The 20,908-nt window shown below is 45.8% G+C and overlaps 1 protein-coding gene across 2 annotated transcripts in view; it reads left to right on the forward strand.

The window, feature by feature from the left end:
- Positions 1 to 20,908, forward strand: part of ATRN (attractin) — a 1,434,670-nt gene that overhangs the window by 52,342 nt on the left and 1,361,420 nt on the right. For both annotated transcript variants that reach the window (XM_069632253.1, XM_069632252.1), the window contains exons 3-4: positions 11,817 to 11,930; positions 17,381 to 17,509. In XM_069632253.1, the coding sequence (XP_069488354.1) occupies positions 11,817 to 11,930; positions 17,381 to 17,509 (243 nt within the window). The remainder of the gene's footprint in view (positions 1 to 11,816; positions 11,931 to 17,380; positions 17,510 to 20,908) is intronic.

Below are 20,908 nucleotides of genomic sequence, written 5' to 3' on the forward strand. Positions count from 1 at the left end.
TCTCAAACCATCTATGTGCAAAGGAGACTTTTGTCCTCCCAACATTATTAAAGAATGCGCTGATTCCCTGGTTCCTCCCATTACAGCGTTCATTAATGCATTATTTTCAACAGGTGCTGTCCCTTACAGCTTTACAGGGGCATGGGTATGCCCACTACGTAATAGAAAAAAAAAAATACACTAGATCCCACTTCCCCTAACAATTACCGACCTATCACCACTGTCCTGTTTCTCCTCAAAATCCTGGATAAAGCGGGTCACAACCAGATTCAACACTTCCTCGAATCTAACTCAATCCTCTGTGACAGACAATCAGGATTCTGCAAAGGCCATGGCACAGAAACCGCCCTTCTAGACCTTAAAAACCAAATAACTGAAATTATGGACAGAGGTAAGCCAGCTCTCCTACTTCTGGACCTCTTGGCTGCTTTTGATTTTGTGGATCACAAGATTCTTAGCTCACATCTCACTCATGCAGCACACTTTACCAAAAAGGCTTCCTCATGGATCACATCCTTCCTAGAAGGAAGAGCCACGAAGGTTATCTCAAACCAGGCGAGTGCAGCTCCATCCATCTTTACAACCTCTTCACAAAGACGCTGATGCAGCATAAAGCCCGGTTGCATCGAAATACATGGCACAACCACCTACACAGTCCAAGCACCTCCCAGTAACGCCAAACATTGACGAGAGTATCGCTAAGATTGTTTTGGCAGCTAAACATAAAGACGGATCTAAAGACGCGTTGAAAGAAATGTCGCAACGCCTAGAAGGGTGGAAAGATTGCACTGAGAGTCCCCTATCTTTATCTACAACTCTGGTTGAGAAATCTCAACGTTCTAGGGAAGAGGATCATCAGGAAGAGCACGTTCCTCCTCTAGACACCTGTTTCCTCATCTTGGTACAGAGAGAAGTTTGAAGGTTGCATGTACAGGCTGGAAAAGTTTGTAGACTTTTCTGAAAGGTTTGCTCCGAAGAGGCATCGTGAGCAAAGCCTTTATACACCAATAGAAAAGTTCCAAGGGACCTCTCTTCATGAGGTACTTCAGGTCTTTGACCTTACTGATCAAGGAGTTCCTATTGACCCATACCTACAGGATGATCCCTTTGATGATCCTGCTGATGATCCCACTGATCAGACCCAGGGATGGATGGGTGGGGGGGGGATGAACAGTCGGTAGATAATCCACCTTGGCTGTTCCCTACCATTACCCCGGACCCTGACACCTTATGTATGGACTCGCCCACCCCACCCAATTCCCCCCCCCCCCCCCCCCCCCCCCCCCCTCACCATTACGTCAGGCATCACCTATTGATGACCGGCTGTCCGTTCTGAGCGCTTTAAAAAAAATGCAAATAAAACTTAATGCCATCCTAAAGAAAGCAGCAGAACACTCCCAAATTGCCACTCAGGAGGCAGTGCCAGGTTCGGATTTTGTTGAAGAAATTTTAAAGGAGATGCCTCCTGCCAGGCTATAACATTACTTAATTCCATTAAGAGGTGCATTGCTCCTTCATTATTAATGCCCTCACAAACCAGGACTGTTAATCCACGGGTGGAGAAGCTTTTTCGCCCCTCCCCTACTGCCCCCCTTTGTTAGGGGGCATGCCACCCCGGATTCTCTGGTGGTCACGACTACAAGAAAGAGGGCAGGTATCCTCTTGTCCACAGGCGAGGCACCGCCTGACAATGTAAGAAACTGTATTCTCTGGGAAAGAGAATCAATACTGCGGCAGCATACTCCAACCGCACAGCCAACAACACTACGCTGTTGGCCAGCTATTCGGATGTTCAATGGAACCTGCTGCATGAGGGCCAACGGGAGGTTCCTGAACCTGTGCGTACTCGCCTGCTTACAATTGTTCACCTGCTTACCCTCAGATACCACAACATTTTCAACAATACGTTAGATGCTGCAGAGACAGTGGGAAGGGTCCCCCAGACGTGGACTCCTTGCTCACTGTGCTCAGAGGCACAACGCCACCACATTGATGATGCCCAACAAGGCTGAAACACGTCTATGGGGTTTCTGTTGGTACTCCTTATTTAGAAGGGAATCGCCATAGCATTTCGGTGCTGGACGGGCCATGTGGGCGGGGACACTGATCTACAAATGGATATTTCGCATCTGTGAAAGGTACACTGAGCTAACAGGTGGCTGCGGACTCTAGAGTTGGTACCATCCCATATAACTGGCAATCTTTGCCTTGTTCGTTCTCATAGTGGGGCGCCCATGACTAATTCTGTGGTATTTATTTATTTATTTATTTATTTATTTATTTATTGTTCGGTGCCCTGCTAAAACGTCACATCCTGGTTGAAGAACTTTGGGCTCAAACCAGAGACTCGGGCTGCATTAATCGACAATCTGGTGGAGGACTCAAACCTGTTCGGCAAGGCCGTTGATGAGGCGCGGGAAACGGCAAAAAAGACTTTGAATACTTTCACCCAAATTACTCAAAGACCCTTTCAACAGAGAGGGGGAGGTCCTCGCCGCTTCGTTCGTTGGCAGTCCTACTCTCGCTTCCCTCACAACCAATATTGTTCCGGGAACAATTGGTCCTCAGGCCAGGGGTCTGCCTCCTCTACCCCCTATCCACCTAGGGGACAACACCGTGGGAAAGGAAGGGGTCGTAATGCCACCCCCAGAGGCTCCCCGGCCTCCAGTCAGAAATGACTTTCAGATCCGCGTCCCCTCCCATAGCTCCCCATTCGGGGGATGCATAACATCATTCCTGCATGCATGGGAGGGGATTACAACAGATCACTGGGTGCTCAGGACTGTCGCCCACAGTTACTGCATCGAATTCAGCCGACCGCCTCTGTTCAGACCTCCGAGATCGAGGCGCCGAACACCAGACCAACTGAGGATTCTGCTGTAAAAGGGCGCTATCGAAGTCGTCCCTCCTCTACAGGTAAACAATGGTATTTATTCAGTGTACTTCCTGTACCCAAGAAAGGATCTCACCATGCGGCCTGTGCGAGACTTGCGCACAGTGAACAAATTTGTCATACCTCAGTTTCATATGGTAACGTTACAAGAGGTAATTCCTCTGCTGATGCTGGGGGATTACATGGCAACATTGGACATGAAAGATGCATACTTTCATATTTCAGTGTTGCCGGCACACAGGAAATATCGAAGGTTCATGATAGAGGACAGGCACTACCAATTCAAGGTCCTTCCCTTCGGCATTGCCTCATCCCCAAGGGAGTTTACAAAGGTACTGGCTGTAGTAGCGGCTCACCTGCGCAGGCAATCCATTCCAGTCTATCCTTACCCGACGACTGGCTAATAACGGGGGATTTGTACGGAAGATACCCAGACGATGCTAGATCGCCTCTTCAGTCTGGGATTCTTGATCCGTGAGGAAAAAGTCCAGCCTAGAGTCGAGCAATTTCTGGGGGCTCTAATTGGGCCCAAAGACTGGCTTGTCTTCCCCGCCAACAAGAGGGTTCAAAACATGCTGTATCTAGCCAATTGGGAGTTGACCGTACACAAAGCCATGTGACTGTTGGGGATGATGGTCTCCTGCATTTATCTAGTCCCACACGCACGTTTGCGCATGCACTCCATGCAAGAGTGGCTCTCGAGCCAATGGTGTCAGGGCAGCGGACAATGGGACGATCTGGTGGTTGTCTCGGCAGACCTCGGTTTCTTTCAGCAGTGGCGGTGAAGGGAAAACTTCTTGCAGGGGTAGACCTTCACCACCCCTGCAGTAAAAGCCACTCTCACCATGGACGCATCGGACTGGGTGGTGGGGGGGGGGGCTCAACTCCTTAATCAGACAGCGCACAGTGTTTGGTCCCCAGCAGTAGCATCCAACCACATAAACCTGTTGGAACTGCTAGCAGTGTTCAAGGCCCGGGAGGCTTTTCAAACGCACCTCCAGGAAAAGACGGTCCTAGTCCTCTCAGACAGTACCACAGCCATGTATTACCTGAACAAGCAAGGGGGCACGCACTCTCCAGGGCTATCCAAACTGTCACAGAACATATGGAAATGGGCTCTCGCACACAATATGTTCCTCCTGTCACAATACGTTCCAGGGGAACTCAATCCTCTGACAGACTTGCTCAGCAGAGACTTCCCACTATGCGTAGAGTACGAATGGCGATTACACAAAGACATTGTTCTCAATGTCTTTGCAGACTGGCGCTGCCCAGAGATCGACTTGTTCGCAACTCTGGGGAACGCACTATGCCCAGATTACACCTCCAGGTACCCGCAGAACTGCTCCAAGGGGAAGGAACTCTGGATAACATGGTCAGTTAAATGTGTCTACGCCTCTGCTAATGTTCTCTCACACATCCCACCCTCCATCTCTGGGTACTGCTTGCTAGTCTATGCACAGCGTGTGATTTTAAGCAGATTAACATGCATTGCTTACAATCAGAAATGCTATTACAGTATCTGCTTAGATTCACATGCACCCACCCTTCCTCCCCTCTTGGAGTAGAAGGAACATAGACATCTTGCACCTCTTTTCTTTCTGTACTTGCTTACGATGGTCATAAGGCTCCCTCACAGCAGAAAAAAGCACAATTGCAGGTACCTCGACGCGTGAGGGATTTTGGATACAATACACATCACGTTAGGGATAGTGTTACAGGCATGCCCATGTTGACGTCCCCTTTCGATCCTCGAAAGATGCAATACTCTGCAATTACCTCCTAGATGTCCGACTATATGCACAGAATGTGAATCTAAGCAGATACAATCATCAGAAATGCATTACGGTAAGTAATGCATGATATATTCTGGACTTTTAAAGCTACTTAAAATCACATTCTTTGCATATGCCGAAATGTGTGGTATGCGCAGAGTATTGCACAGGTTTTTGAAGTTTGAAAAGGGACTTCGACTGAGCGCTTTTGTAATATTATCCCTGGTGTGACGTCTACGGTTGCAATGATCCCGCGCATGTTGAGGTCGCTCAGATTGTTTTTTTTCCCACCATCGCGGTAGGACGTGCTGCGTGGAGTCTGTAGCGCTGCTAATTTTCAGAGTTATTAATTACAGCTCTAACTTCTTTCGATGGTTGCAGTTCAACACATGTTTCGACTATCATCCTGAAGACCTTCCGACGACTGCTGAATCTGACGAGTCCTATGATTCGGCGACAGGCGTTGACCTACATCAGGCTTCGGCCCTGCGGTAGGGAGAGTGGGGCGACTGACTAATTTACCCTTGTCTTTTATGTCTTGGATTTGTGTTATAAGGTCAATCAAGGCAGTTTCCGTACCATGTCTTGGGCAGAAGCCTGATTCGCTAAAGCCAAGGCGTTTATTATATTCTAGGTAATCCTGTATTTGGAGGGTTCTACGTGATTTCGCCGCTGTATTTTTCATCGCAAGTTTTTTCATCGCAGTTTATTTTTTCGAAAAAACTCCCCCTTTTTTAAAAAATGTTTTTATTTCATTTTTTTATTCCATATATTAATTTTTTTAGCCCCCCGCCCCCAAAAAAAAAACGCAGATGAAAAAACATGCGATGAAAAATACCACAGTGAAATGCGTGTATACAATTTGGAGATAGGCTGCACGGTCCAAAATTGTTCATAGAAATGGCACCATAATAATGGGACTGTAGTTGGATGGGTTACTAGGGTCAACGGTGGGTTTTTTGATTAGGGGGGTGGCCCAAGAATCTTTGAGGTTATCAGGCACAGTTCCTGTTTTGAAGGAGGCATTAATGAGAGTGGTAATGAAGGGAGCAAGGTCATGTGACTGGTGCGGGGCATGAGCCGTCTTGACAGTTGGACGGTTTGAGCTTCCTGATAATGTTTTCCACTTCCCAAGTGGACAAAGGCGAGAAACTAAATGGTTTAAATGAATGTTCTGGAGTAGTGATGTTATGCGTAACTGTTTTGGATTCTGAATCTGAGAGTAAGCTACTTTTTTGTATTAATTTTGTAGCATAGATATTTTATCCAGGAGTGCCTTTTGGATGTTTGTGCACCACAAAGTGTCCGTGATGCATTTGCCAGCGGGGGCAATAGGAGACTCAAGTTCTTTGAGTATCTTGAACAACTCTTTTTGTGTTAGATTCAGCTTGTATGATTCGTTTTTTATAGGTGTCTTTTTTAGCTAAGATAGCTTCTTTGTAGTTAGTAGAGGCTGTAGTCGGGATACTTTTACTGACTTCAGTAGGGTGGTTTTTCCAGTGTGCCTCAGCATTTCTCTTAGCTTTGCGCAGATCTCTTAGGTGCGGGGTAAACCAGGAGTTGAGGTGAGATTGTAGTTTGGGTTTCAGCAGTTTTAAGTGAGCTATGGTGTTTAGTGCTTTTAGAATGGCGTGATTGTAAATGACCACTAGAACAGTGGGGTCTAATTGGGAGGCTGGTGTGTTATTGAGGAGGGGAAGAATTAGCGGGAGGAGTTTTTCTGGGTAGCCGGGATAATGTTCTGTTTAGGGCTGTGTGGGGACGCTTTAATGGAGAAGGTTATTTTGTGGTGATCAGACCAGATGCATGGTGTGATTGACATCAAGTTAGTCATACAATTCAGATCTGCAAGCCAGTCAAGGGTTCTACCTTTGATATGCGTAGGCTTGTGAATGTGATGTGTGTATCCGAGATCTGATAATGCACTGGCTAAATCAAGGGCTTTAATGTTCTTGGGGTCTTTGAAGCCAAGATTAAAATCACCTAGTATTATCCTTTGTGAGTTAGGTATTGTATTGATTGCAAGGAGCATCGCAAAGTCCTCGGAGAATGTAGAGATGGGTCCTGGTGGCCAGTAAATAAGATGCACAGTGGGCATGTGGTTATGTGATAAAGGCAATTTGATACATGGTGATTCAGCAGATGGGAATCACGAGGTTGGGAATAACTCTAATAGCAATAGAGTTCTTGAAGAAGAAGGCAATACCACACCCTTTAGCTTGGTTGGTGTTTCTATCGCATCTGATGATGGCATAGTTGTCTGGAATGGCAAGAGACAAAGATGGGTCAGCTGCTGCATGTAGCCATGTTTCTGTGACGGCAAGGAGGTCAAGGTCTTCAGTGGTAATAATGTCTGCAATGTCCAGTGGATGGGCTGGGAGGGATCTAGCATTAATGAGGGCTGCTTTGATCATGGTATCTTTAATACTAGTTTCATGAATAACTGGATGGGTAGTAGTCATTATCAATGGCAGAGGTGGTGCCTGCGTCATTGGTAATGTTTGTAGTGCTATTCGTGCGTGGATGTGGGCAAGGAGTTTTTAGGCAGAGTTGAGATCCTAGTCTTGAGTTTCTGTAGTCGGTAGTATAGAGGGGATTAGGTGATTGTTTTAGACTGGAAAATGTTAATTTTTGAGGTTATACTGATGTGAGGGTTTTCTGAGATTTGTTTTCTGATACTGGCGATTACTCACCTTTTAACTTCCCCACATGGATAAAAGGTGGAGCATGAAAGCACTCTGAGCGAGGCAAAGCACATGAAGGGTTCACAAGGTGGGAAATACCATTGACCTTTTTAGCAAGAAACTGTTAACTCTCAAGAAACCTTAGACAGTGACCGCGTAAGACCAGGAAACCAGACTGAAGAATCCTGCTTTGTGTGTCGCGATATATGAGGCACTCAGCGTAACTGACCAAGGCGGGGAGGAGCAGCAGCCCCTGTTTTATCTTCCTTGGCCCTGAGAACAAAGTAGCGCCAGAGAGATCAACACAGCCAGTGAGTTGAGGAGACCGATGCAAGACTGGTCTGTGTTGTAGTCAAGGTTGCAAGCAGCAACATTGTAGAACGAGTGCAGGAACGAACATTGTTAAATGCATGGGATGAAAGACGCGAGTAAAGCTAAACTATTAATGAATGCTTGCAGGAAAGATACGATAATGTTGACAGTGGTCCGGCACCACATCTAAGGTCTCTGTAAGGTATCCTGCCAAGAAGTGAGGAAAAAAAGTAAAGGATTGATACGAACATTGTGTGAGTGAATTGAAGTGGTCCTGCAATGGTTTAGACAAAACCAATGTCACACTACATATTTTTTCGATTTTGATAACAAGAGGAAAATGTAAATAGTAAAATGATATGATCCGAGCCCGAACGAGGGAGACCAAGAGTAAACATTGTGGTAAAAAGGGGTCCAAGCCTAAAGGAGGGAGACCCATGATGATTATTGAAAGCGTGAACTTGTGCATGTCAAAATCCTGAGAAGAATGGAACTTTGATATTTGTTTGTTACTGGTAGGGAGAATTCTCATCTTATGGCTAATTTCCCTTACCTATAGAGTCTCCCAGCAGCTTTTCTGGATTTGAAGTTTTTTTTTCTCCTGCTAAGAGTGAGACTCCTTTTCCCCATCTTAGGCCTTTTTGCTGTGCGTTTTCTAGGCTATTTTTTGTTTTTAATGTCTATGGGGTTATTCTCACCTCCATAGGAACCATCTTTATTCACATGTGTTACACAGCACCCTCCGTGCAGTGACGCAGGGGTGTCGTAGCGACCGCCAAACATAGACTCCATACCCTGGGACTCACTACTGTCTCCCAGGGCATGTAAAGTCCCCATTGACTTTACTTGTCAATTTTTGTGAACTAAACCAGTACAACCCATCTTACTATGGAGGTAGTGGGAAGGGTTAATAGTTTTTCCCTTATGTTCATTTTCGAAAGGGTACCGTACAGTCCCTCTCAAGTTTCTGGCTGGTGGCAGTGGTTACTACCGTAAATATTCGACCGCAAATATTTTCCTATGGGATTTTGCCATTGTTCAAGGCTACCACTTTTTCTGACAGCCTCTAACATACTGCTGGTGTATTTTAATATTAACTTTACTCCGGTAGGTTTTATTTGACAGAACTTTAATGTAACTTCTTTCTCGTGTCTTTCTCTAAACTCCTAACCCAGGTCAGGGATCCTATGTTCGTCCTTTTGGCGGGCTTCTGCCGAGAAGTCCTCCTTTTGGCGCCACTGAGTCTGGGGTGGGTCCATTGTGTGGGAGGAGGAGTAGGACCCCCGGACAAGGTTGCCTCAGCAACCCATGTCACACTCTATCCTGATAGGCTGGAGGGTCTCCCGCCAAGATGACCAATCCACTGTGTGAGTGACAGCTAGGCTGTATGAATGGGGATTTTTTTTGCATAAAAGCAGGCTCCTGAGGACTGGAAGAGCAAGACGTCGCCACTGGAACTAAGAAGCCGAAGAGGAGAGGAGCCAAAGACATCTGCAACGACAACCACCGGTGAAGCCCTGCTGCAGCGTCTCACCACTTCTTTCCACATGACGAGAGAAGATCTTCATCTGCAAGAGCCTTCTTCCCTTGAGCTGGTGGGGCCAACCAGTTTGCCAATCGCCTTCCCGAACCTGCCTTGGTCGAATCGCCAGTACCCTGTACTCGGAGACTGGATAGCCATGCACCAGTCCACCGGACCACGATTTAAAGGAGCGTAACTTTTATTCGTCGGGCAGCAGCGCGGCTGGTTCATCCCTGGGTAGTGCATTGACTCGAACCTTCCTCCACGACGAGAGCCTCTCTTCCTCTGCTGGATCCACCGAACTGCAGGAACTACCAGGAACAGCTGCCACCGCAGGAGCCACTTCTTCATTATAAGGTACATTGTTCTGCCAGGCCTCCCTTTTCTGCGTGGTAGCGCTAAAGGTGTTTTAAATCCTTTACCTACCTGTTTGGTTGGCCGCCCCTCTCTCTTAACATTGTCTTTCACCTTCTGCATCCACCTTTTCGAAATCGTTAACCAAAGACTTGACTGCAGCAACAAGAACATTTTGCTCCTGGGCCCTTGCCCTGTGGCACAGGCCTATTTACTCTGGCTACATTTGTTAGAACTGCCTTCTCTAGATTGCTTCCCAACTAGAATTGTGTTGATGCACCTACTTCTTATAACCACCTTTTCCTTCCCACTTTTATAACCTGTGAAGTGCCATTTTGCTCGGTTTTCATTTCAGAATTCTTTATGCTAAAGTGCTACCTTGCCTAAACTTGTTCACAAACTTATGGGAAGTGTTGCTAGGGCGTGTAAGAAGATATTTCTATATAACTTGTATTTTCCCTCCCTTGTGAGAAATTGGTAGAGTGCCATTTGTGTTTGGTTTTCACTGTGCCGTTTTGCTCAGTTTTCACTCTTGCTCAAACTTGTCTACAACTTAACTAGGGAGTTGTGTATATTTTCTTTGACTGAATTTAATTTGCTCATTAACTGTGATGAATGTATTTAACTAGAAGTGTGTAAAATATATGTTCTGTTTAATACAAAGCTTTGATCAGTGTTTCCTTGTGCCATAGTATTGAAGGCCTATTGTGCAAACCCTGAATACTGCTCATCTCCCTCTTGAGATGAGTCTGACTGCTCAGCCGCAGCTACCAAGTAAATCTTTGTGGTACAGACTGATACCAAAGGGGAGTTATTGCGCTCACCTGTGGTCCTAATCTTCTGTAGTGGTCCCTAAGGGAACTGCACAGGATTCTGCCTAACAGTTAAAACAGGCCCTCTGCAGTAAGAGGCTTTGGCAGGAGGCCCTGTGACCTGTGTTTTGAATTGTTTCCTCGTGGAAAAGAAGCCCGAGTGTGTGAAGCTCAACATGCCGCCTTATCCCATGCTGAAAACGTGGGGAAGGGAAGCCAACTGCTCACCTATCCTAGCATATTATTTTTGAACACTTTCCTTTTTGCATACACAATTGTCCCACACCCTTCTGTATTTAGAAGTAAGAATTGGCAATATGCTTATTAGTATAGGCGCTGTTATTTTTACAAAGACTCTACTAGGACTGTTATTATTTGATGGTCATAGCTTGCTTCCATCATTAGATTTAGATAGGCATTTTACCAGCCCATTGAAGTTTAAGAAGCACCCTTGAACTGTGAACGGTCTTCACTGTTTGATACCATGCCTTCCTTACACTTGTTAGATCTTTGAGATTTCAGAGTTGCGATTTAGTTACTTTGCCTCAAAAGTATCGATGCTTGCTATGTGTGTTCGACTCACAATATAGTCTAGCTGCGACTTGTGGATGTACAGTAGTTAATCTTGCTTACTGTAAATGTGTCTCTATGCAGTACAGAATGTTAGTGTTGCCTGCACGGCATGAACATGTTGGCTGCTTATGATGATTGGACAGATAGCTTAAAGTGCAAGGTATTTTAGATTGTTGGTGCAGTGAATGTTCGATGATCGCATAAATGTGTTCAGGCCTTTGGTTAATCGAAGCGGTCTGTCGGTTTGCTGAGGTTCCCTGAGGAGGTGGTAGTCTTTGAACATGCAAATCTGGGGTGACTCAAACCTAGTATTGCCTTCACTTCCTCCCTTTTAATCCCCCCTCAAGCCTCTGAACCTTTTTTTTTTTTATAACCGGAGCAGAAACCAACTGACTTCAGGATATCCTGTTGGCAAGTTCTGGATACAATGGCTTGCAGAAGTGCTTTAGTTGCCTTAAGGGTGGAGTACAACCCGATTGAGGAAGGATGTCCTTATTGGCACCAGGACCACAAAATTAACTAAACTCATTTCTGTGTTCGGCAGTTAAAAGGTTCATCGTTGTTATATAGTTATGAGAAAATCGACTGTTTTGCTACCACAGAGTAAACTAATAGATTACCTTCCCCCCACAGAAGATTTTCGAATATTCAGAAATTGTTGCATGTAAAAGTGCTGTTTTTATTTGACTTATCTTCACGTTTGCACCACAGCTACAAAACCATTATATTAAAAAAAGACAGTCACAAGAGGCAAAACACATTTATATTCTTGTTGCTAAAGCATTTCATTTGCCCTCTTCTGTGTCATAATTTCAAAAGTGTAAAACAAGTTCTGAAGTTATCTTAACTGTTACACTCTTTATAGTTGTATTACTTTTTTGTTATTCTCAGGCCGAATACAGTTCTGAGGCTTCGTTTCAATCATTTTGCCACGGAGTGTAGTTGGGACCACTTGTACGTTTATGATGGCGACTCAATATATGCACCATTACTGGCGGCTTTTAGGTAAGAGTGAATATATTTGTGTAAGTACGGTTGGCAGTTTATTCAACCTTTTTAAAAGACCTGCAAGATTCCTTATAAAATTATTTAAAACTTATTTTATTTTAGGGCATGTATAATATTATTGCTAAATCGAAAAATTATATATATAATACTGTAAATGCATTTGAATTTGCTCTGGAAGAAAGTCATGTCTTTTTAAACAAAGGATTCGTAGCATGGAGCGGTGGTTTGAGTGTTGGACAATACCACCACAATGTTCTATTTAAGGAAGCGGGGGGGCACGCTTTCTCGGCTCCTGTCCAGAGAAGCTCAGGAGGTGTGGCGTTTGGCCGTTGCTCTGAGAATTCCGTTTAAGAGGAAGATGACGACAACGTGAGCATCGATAATGAGAGCCTAAAGCAGCAGAAGAAGCCACTCTACGAGCCAAAAGCCAGCAAATTGGAGAGTCCCCATGTCTGACATGTTTGAACCCGATGCAAACAGGCACTCCAGATCTACGGAATGCGCATCATCACCGAGAGTGACCTAAAATGTGCAAACCCTTGGAAAGGAAAATTAGATTCTGTCTCGGGGCCGAACACCCAAGGCCTGAACTTACAGGAAGAGTAGAGGACACACCGGAACTAAACTCCAAAATGCTCACTTTTGTTAGAAAAGCTAGGAAAGACACCAGGAAAGGCAGACCGTGCATGAAGGTCTTGCCAAGACAAAATATTACACCTAGCCGGACTCATTGCAAAAATCATTTACCTGGCAGAGAGATTTAAAGACACAGGAGAACCAGTCGACCCCCACATCCTAGCAGGCTGGGCGCAATGAGCAGTGTATATGCTCGGAAATGCCAACTGCGCAATCTCATCAGAGAGACTCAGAACCATGCTATTAAAGGCGGCCCGGCCACCTATGCGGCAGCTGAAGGAGCTCAAGGCCTACTCTTTGAGGCTTTTGTAAAGGAGATGAATATGTTGGTTGTAACATGTACAGTCTTGGAGAAAACGTAAGCTTCTATCAAGAAAGTCTTTCCCGGAAGGGTTTTTGCAGGGGCCAGCTGATACAGCGGTCGTTCAACAGGCCGTTACAATGCACACAGAAGGCCCCAAGTTCTCAGAGCACAATTTTGGGACTCAAGACAACAGGATGCGCTTTCCCCAACAAAGGTCGAGGCTATAGAGACCGCAGAGGGCGAGGATATTGCAAGCAGCAACGAAATGCCACAGGTGAGAGCGTGCATAGCAACATACCCGCCAGTAGGGGGGAGAACACTACTTTCGATAAACAATTAACGCAAGCTGCCTTCTGACACGTGGGTCTTGCAAACCGTTCAGGGTTTCGCATTAGAGTTCCTAGAGACTCCCGAACAGCTCAAGCCGCCTCCGCGCATTCACCTCTCACAAGCAGACAACGTGTTGTTAGACATAGAGATTGAAGCACTAGTGCAAAAGAACACCATACAGAGTGCGCAACCTCACACAAGTTTTCTGAGCAACCTGTTTCGAGTGCATCGCAAAGGCATGGTGCGACCAATCATAAATTTAAGAGAATTAAACAGTTGGCTAGTATACAGACCCTTCAAGATGGAATGAATCCATCTCTTGCGAGACTTACTCAGAAAAGACGATTGGTTAGCATGCCTAGATTTAAAGGTTGTGTATCTGACAGTGCCAATAGGAGCAGAATACCAAGCTTTCTTGAGGTTCGTTTTGAGGATGGAAATTTGGCAGTTTAAGAGTCTGCGTAGCGGTCTAGCCTCCGCTCCGTGGGCTTTTCACCAAGCTCATGAAACCTGTAGCAGCTGCACTCGGAGATCATCCGGATTCCCTGATCATATATTTAGGCATCCTATTCATGGCAGACAAAGATTACAAAACAAGTACACTGGGCGATATCGGTGATAACAGGACTGGGTATCTTAGTCAACAAGGAGAAATCTGCCCTGACTCCGAGCAAGAGAACAGAATTTTTAGGTTTCACAATAATAACAAGAAAGCGATACTAGAGCTACTGGCGCCCAAGATGAGAGCCATAAAGGATATGAGAGCAGCGATATTTCCCAGGCCCCTACATTATCGAGCCCTGCAGCGGCTCAAGATCAAATACCTACAGAAAGGCTGGAGATGCCATCAACTGGTACTGCTAGACGAAGACAGCAATACCGATATTCTCCGGTGGCTTCACAATATGGAAGCAAGGAACATCAGAGCCATCTTCGAAGACGTTCCAAAGCTCATTATAGAATCAGCCACCAGCAGATCAGGCTGGTGAGCCAGATCGGGGCAGACAAACAGGAGGGAAATGGTCCCAAGAAGAACTAGAGCTGCATACCAACTGCCTAGAACTTCTGGCTGTGAAAGCATGTGCCAAAAACGAAGCACAGTGCTGTATCCTGCTGCGGATCGAGAACATCTCTGCAGTAAGGTACATAAACAAGCAAGGAGGAACGGAATCGAAAATGCTAGCAGAACTGGCATTTTCAAAAGTTTCGACTGGTGACTCTACAGGAGGTAATCCCCCTGCTTTCACAGGGAGATTACATGACAACACTGGACATGAAAGATGCATACTTTCATATTTTAATGTTGCCAGCGCACAGGAAATACCTCGGGTTCATGAAAGAGGGCAAACACTACCAGTTCAGAGTGCTACCCTTCGGCATAGCATCAGCGCAGAGAGTATTCACAAAGGTACTGGCAGTGGCAGCGGCCCACCTGCGTAGGTTGTCCATCCCGGTATACCCTTACCTCGACTACTGGCTCATAACAGGGGATTCTTACGAAACATGCTTCTCAAATACCCAAAAGACTGTAGACCTTTTTGTTTCAACTGGGCTTCTCCATCAAAGTCCAGTTTAGACCCCAGCCAGATCAAACAATTCCTAGGGGCTTTAATTCGAACAAATGATGGCCTCGTCTTCCCCTCCAACGAGAGGGTCCAAAACATGCTGTTTCATATTCCTCAATATGTGGCCGGTCGAGAGGTGACGGTACGTAAAGGAATGCGCTTACTAGGAATGATGGTGTCATGTATTTATTTGGTACCTCACGCGCACCTGCGCATGCGCCCAATGCAAGAGTGGCTCAACGGCCAGTCGTGTCAGGCCAGCGGACAATGGGACGATCTAGTGGTAGTCTCGCAGGCCCTGGTTCTCTCGCTACGGTGGTGGTCGAAGGAAAACCTGGTAATAGGGAAACCATTCGCCACCCCCGCAGTGGAAGCCACTCTAACCACAGACGCAACTCTCACAGGATGGGGGGGCTCACCTATCCCATAAGACTGCTCACGAAGTTTGGACTCCGAGCATAGCATTCAAGCACATAAACTTACTGGAGCTACTAGCTGTGTTCAAGGCACTAAAAGCCTTCCAGGCACACCTGCAAGGGAAGACAATGATGGTCCTCACAGACAGCACCACAGCCATGTACTACCTCAACAAGCAAGGGGGCACTCACTCTCCAGGACTGTCCAAGCTGTCCCAGAACATCTGGAAGTGGGCTCTCAAACACATGTTCCTACTGTCACATGATGTACGAGGGGAACTCCATCCATAGATCTGTTCAACTCTGGAGAACTTCCAGTGCCAAGATGACGCCTCCAGGTACCCCCAGAACCAATCCAAGGGGAACGGTGTATCGATATCATGGTCGGGGAAATTTGTTTGCACTTCCCTCCGCCCCCCCCCCCCCCCCCAACTCCCCCAACTCCCCTTCTCAACAAGATAGTGCACAAGATGCTCCAGGAACAAGTTACCATGATACCGGTGGCCCCTATGTTGGCCAGACAGGCTTGGTTCGCTCACTTGATGGAGATGTCCCGATCTCCTCCAGTGAAACTTCCCTGCCCGTACAACATGCTGTCACAGGACAAGGACAGGACACTACATACATGCCCTCAGACCATGAATTTAGCAGCCTGGCTCCCGAGATCATAGAATTTGGACATTTACGACTCCCGCAGAGATGCATGGACACACTCGTCACTGTTATTCTTGCAAATGGAAAAGATTTGTCATCTGGTGTAGGGGAAGGAGCATCAACCCGGTTGACTGCTCTCCCACACAAATTGTTATGTACCTGACTCACCTACTAGACTCAGGCTTGGTGTTTAACTCTATTAAAGTCCATTTAGCTGCACTTTCCGCATACACCACTTCCCAACTTAGTGTCATGGTGGAAAGTCCCAGTTAATAAAGCCTTCATGGAAGGCGTGAAGAGGATCCACCCTCCCATAGCTAACCCCGCCCCCGGATGGGACCTAAATGAGGTACTAACCAGGCTCATGGGGTCTCCCTTTGAACCCATGCACAAAGCAACACTTAAAGACCTCACTCTTAAGACTGCTTTTCTAATAGCCATCACCTCCATTAGGAGAGTAAGTGAACTACAAGCGCTCTCTGTACTAGACCCCTTTGTAACAGTTCACAAGGATAAGGTGGTGCTACGCACACATCATAGGTTTGCGCCAAAGTTGATCTCTCAATTCCATGTCAACCAGTCAATAGAACTACCAACGTTCTTTCAAAATCCTTCAAACTTAGGTGAGAAGAGCCTGCATACACTGGATGTTCGCAGAGCCGTGATGTTTTATATGGCAAGAACTAGACCATTGAAAAAGACTAATCGGTTCTTTGCCTCGGTGGCAGCAGGAAGAGAAGGAGATGCAGTTTCAAAATCCACTATTTCTAGATGGATTGTACAATGCATCACTCTCTGTTGCACTCTTGCTAAGCGAGAACTACCCTTCAAGCCAAGAGCACACTCCACTCAAGGCACCGGGGCTTCCATAGCTTTCATTGCAAATGTCCCTCTCGAGTTCATTTGCAAAGCGGCAACCTGGAGTTCTGTTCACACCTTTACAAAACACTACTGTCTAGATGCCCACTCTAGATCTGATTCACAGGTGGGACAAGCGGTATTAAGACATCTTTTTTCTACTGTTCCTTCTCACAAACCACCTCCAACTCTGGGTACTGCTCGCTTGTCTATGCACAGCATGTGATTCTAAGCAGATTAACAAACATCAGAAGACAGTGCATTACTTGTATCTGCTTAGATTCACCCTTCCTCCCCGCCCGGATGGAAGGAACATAGACTTTCTTCTATATCTCTTTTCTGTACTCACGTCTAATAGGCTCCATCAGGGCAGAACAAATACAAACCGAGGGACCTCGACGCCTGAGGAATTGTGGGTACACTGCACGTCACTATAGGGATAGTGTTACAGACACGCTTTGTCGATGTCCCCTTTTCGACTACGAAAAACAAAATGCAAAACTCTGCAGTGACCACTGGATGTCGGACTATGCACAGCATGTGAAGTAATGCATTGTCATATGAGCACAGTAATAACTATGTTGAGAAATGTATATTTATTGTTCAGTAGCCCAAATGGCTAAACGAGGTGTAAGATTTGAGTTGCTTATTCTTTTGTCATTAATCTAAATTTTTCTCTCTTAGTGGACTCATAATTCCTGAAAGAGAAAGTAACGAAACTGTTCCAGAAGTTGCAGCTACATCAGGTTATGCATTGCTTCATTTTTTCAGTGATGCTGCATATAATCTTACAGGATTTAACATCAGTTACAAGTAAGCAGAATCCTAACTGTTTTCAATATCTGGTACTCCATGTATTTATTTCCCTATTGGGGCCCATTTGGAAGAAGTCAGGAAAAGGTGAACATGCCAGGATTGTTTTGCATTTTTCGTAGTGTAAGGAAATGGTATATTGTGAACCATCCATATTAAAATGGTACACTACAAATATTGATCAGCTTTCATTGGACTAACTGAAAATAATATGCTGATATGGTACAGTGTTTGTTTTCGAAGTCCCATAGACTTGTTCAGTTGGTCGTTGGTGAGCAAATTAATAATAAAAAAGCCTGCACTCGACTGTTTTCTTCTTGGAAAAAAGAATGTTCATCTCTGCATCACCCATCGAAGTTGAGTATGCATATAATGTATGCCTGGGATAGCCATGTTATCTACAAAGGCATAATATTCATAATTTATACAGTTATAATACAAAAGTATACATTAATGCAATATTTATTGGGCATTTGTAAGTGCTTATACATCAAGAAAACTATTTCAAAGCGCCCACAGAGCAGCAGGGAGGGAACATGGAAATTAAATGCAAATATAACCATGAAAAATGTAGGTGGGTGTTAGGCAAGATTGTATGCAGTATCCTTTGGGTGCACAACAATAACCTTGACCACCTCTGGCAATAGGGATCCAACCTTTGATATAAGTCTGAACTACACAGGTTGGTAGCGTGGCTGAGCAGCCAGGCTTAACTCAAGAATGGGTCAATGTGAGCAGTAATGCTGTAACACAGTTTCACAGTGCAGATATTCAAATAAACGCTGATGCACAAGGTTTCTTGATAAAACAATTATTCATTTATTTCACGGTCGTTTTATAAGCCTTCTTCAGAAGGGAGCAATATATAGGTAACAATTTAAAATACACTTCAAAACATACTCTATGGCCCACAGACACTTCCTACACCCTCAGGTGACTTAAATAGCTAGGACACTGTGGAAATTGATTCATCACTGGTACATTTAGACCAATACTGAGTCTGGTGTAAAAGATAGAATAGGGGAATAAAACAAAGGTTAACAAATATTTATAAACAGATAAGTACTTTGAAAACTTTTCAATGCAGAGTAAATGAATCCTTTCCTGGGTTAAGCACAAGGTCAGAGGTAAAAAGGAGTCTCACAGGGAGCCAGCACAGCCAATGTTAATTGCACAATGTCAAGGGGATCTGAAGATCTTCTTTGCGGGTAGGTAAAAAGTATTGGGCAATGATTAAAAAAAATGTTGTAGAATATGGAACACTTGAAGGGCCACAAGCTGGGGGGCTTGTGAGGGGCAAAGCTTTAGCAACTCTGCAAGGTAACCAATTCCGTTCTCAACCGTGAACAAGTAAGGCTACACAATAAGAGGTAAGTTCTCTTAGACTTTACAGTACCTCTGGTTTGAAGAAATGGTTCCAGCTGGCTTCTGTTCTGTACAGCTCTGCAGATCCTGTTGTTCCTGAGCATCAGTCGTGCGGACAAGAGGAAGGACCTCTGGTGACTCTTGCTGTGCAATGGGAAGGTCAGCGGCAGCAATGGGCAAACTTCACTTCAGCGGTCCTTTGGTGTTTCAGCTCCTCGCGTCTGACAGCAAATACCAACACTGTGGTTCTCGGATACCACTCTGGACTTACCTCACATCTGAGGTTCAGCACTCGGTTGAGGTGGCTCAGGCTTGGTCAGTCCTGCTTCAGGGAAGTCCGGAGGATCTCCCTGGCGCTCGGGTCCAATTTAAAAGCAACACCCACAATTGGGTGTTCCTCTCCCTGGCACTTCGGTTCCAGCAGCCAGCTCTGAGAGGATGTCCAGACGGCCTTCCTTTGGAGTTGATTGGTCCTACCAACTTAAAGGGAGAAGTCTTCCTTGCAGGGCTTCTCTAGTCAAGGTGAATTCGGAGCTTCAGCACAGCAGCAGGGCTTCACCAGGCAAACCAACTGTCCAGGATTTGCAGCAGGCATCTCTTCCAGGTTCTTCTTCGGATTCCTTAGTCCAATGGTCGACTCTGCCTTCCAAGCCAAAAAGCTTCGCCTTTTATGCAGGTGTTTCATTCATTCCAGCCTAGCTGTCAGTCGCACAGTAGGGTGGCTGTCCTTGCCGGACAGCCAGCCAATCACCTTTGGGTGCAGTCCTTTAACCAAGGGGGATTAAGCACAGGGAGTTTTGGGTACCTCCGTCACTTCATGCCCCTGGCCGACATACTGGAGGCAGAGGCGGGCTTTTCTCGTGAATCCTGCCAAAGACAAAACTAACAAAGGGACCAAACCTTGAGTAATTTTCAAGAAGCACCTTTCCAACAAGAAATGGCAAAAAAAGGAAGAGTGGGGCTATTTTAACGAAATGGACACCCATGGGTGCTTTACTGCAGCTGCAAATGCAGCCTGCGGTAAAAACACGCAATTGTAAACCACTGCCAGCACCAATTAATTATCGAAAGTTACATGAGAAACTAGACCAAGGGGATACTAAGTAACCCCACCAGCACCCTATTTGGGGGGGGGGGGGAGATGAGAGAGAGAGAGAGAGAGAGAGAGAGAGACACCCGAGAACGAACCCGGGTGGACCCAAGTGTCCTGACCACCACTGTGGGATGTAGCAGAGTGAGTCAGGGGTTGAGGCTCAGAAGGACGGAAGGAGCAGGTGTAAAGGAACGTTTTGGGGAGGTCCGGCTCAAGGGGGAGGCTGTTCCAGCTGAGTAAAGAGATCAGCCACCAGCTTGCTGTTTAGCGAAGCGCTTGACACAGAGTTGGTGCTGAAGGAGCATGACTATCTGGAGGGAGAGTATTCAGTAAGAGCCAGTTCTAGATAGCGGGATGATAGAGAGGGATCTGAATTTGATTCTTATAGCAACTGGGAGGTAATGAGAGATTAAAGGGCTGGAGATGTGGCCCCTAGGGGAACATCGCATATGGAAACGGGGCACAATCACCACACACGACTGATACGCCAGACACGAGGTTGTATTCCCAAAAGCCAGGGTTTATTGCAAAGCAAATAGTCTCAGTTGGCCATCTGGGACTTGCGCCCCGTGACGTGTCTCCAGACCCCGAGGGACGCAAGAGTGAGCATTGTACAACAGTTACATATATACAAAACAAGCATCTTGCAATCAGCGGTGACCTGTTCAATCCCGCATTGGGTTCGACGATTGACAATTGTGACAAGTATGACACCTTCAGACATTCATTTAGCAACAGTTTGCAATTTCGTGAGCCTGCAGACACAATTCTTTGTTTCAGAGAACATATTGCTCCTGTTCTTGCAAGCAAGCTGTGTGCAGGGGAGGGACACATTCCAGGCCTCGCTATCTTCTAGTTTCTATTCGTGTACTAGGGGTCAACTCGCACTACAGGGCTTGGGGAAGGGGGCACGCAAAGAAGAAAATAATTCCAGCCATTAA

The sequence above is a fragment of the Ambystoma mexicanum genome, chromosome 6q, assembly GCF_040938575.1.
Source record: "Ambystoma mexicanum isolate Mex_15411 chromosome 6q, UKY_AmexF1_1, whole genome shotgun sequence".
Taxonomy (NCBI): Eukaryota; Metazoa; Chordata; class Amphibia; order Caudata; family Ambystomatidae; genus Ambystoma; species Ambystoma mexicanum.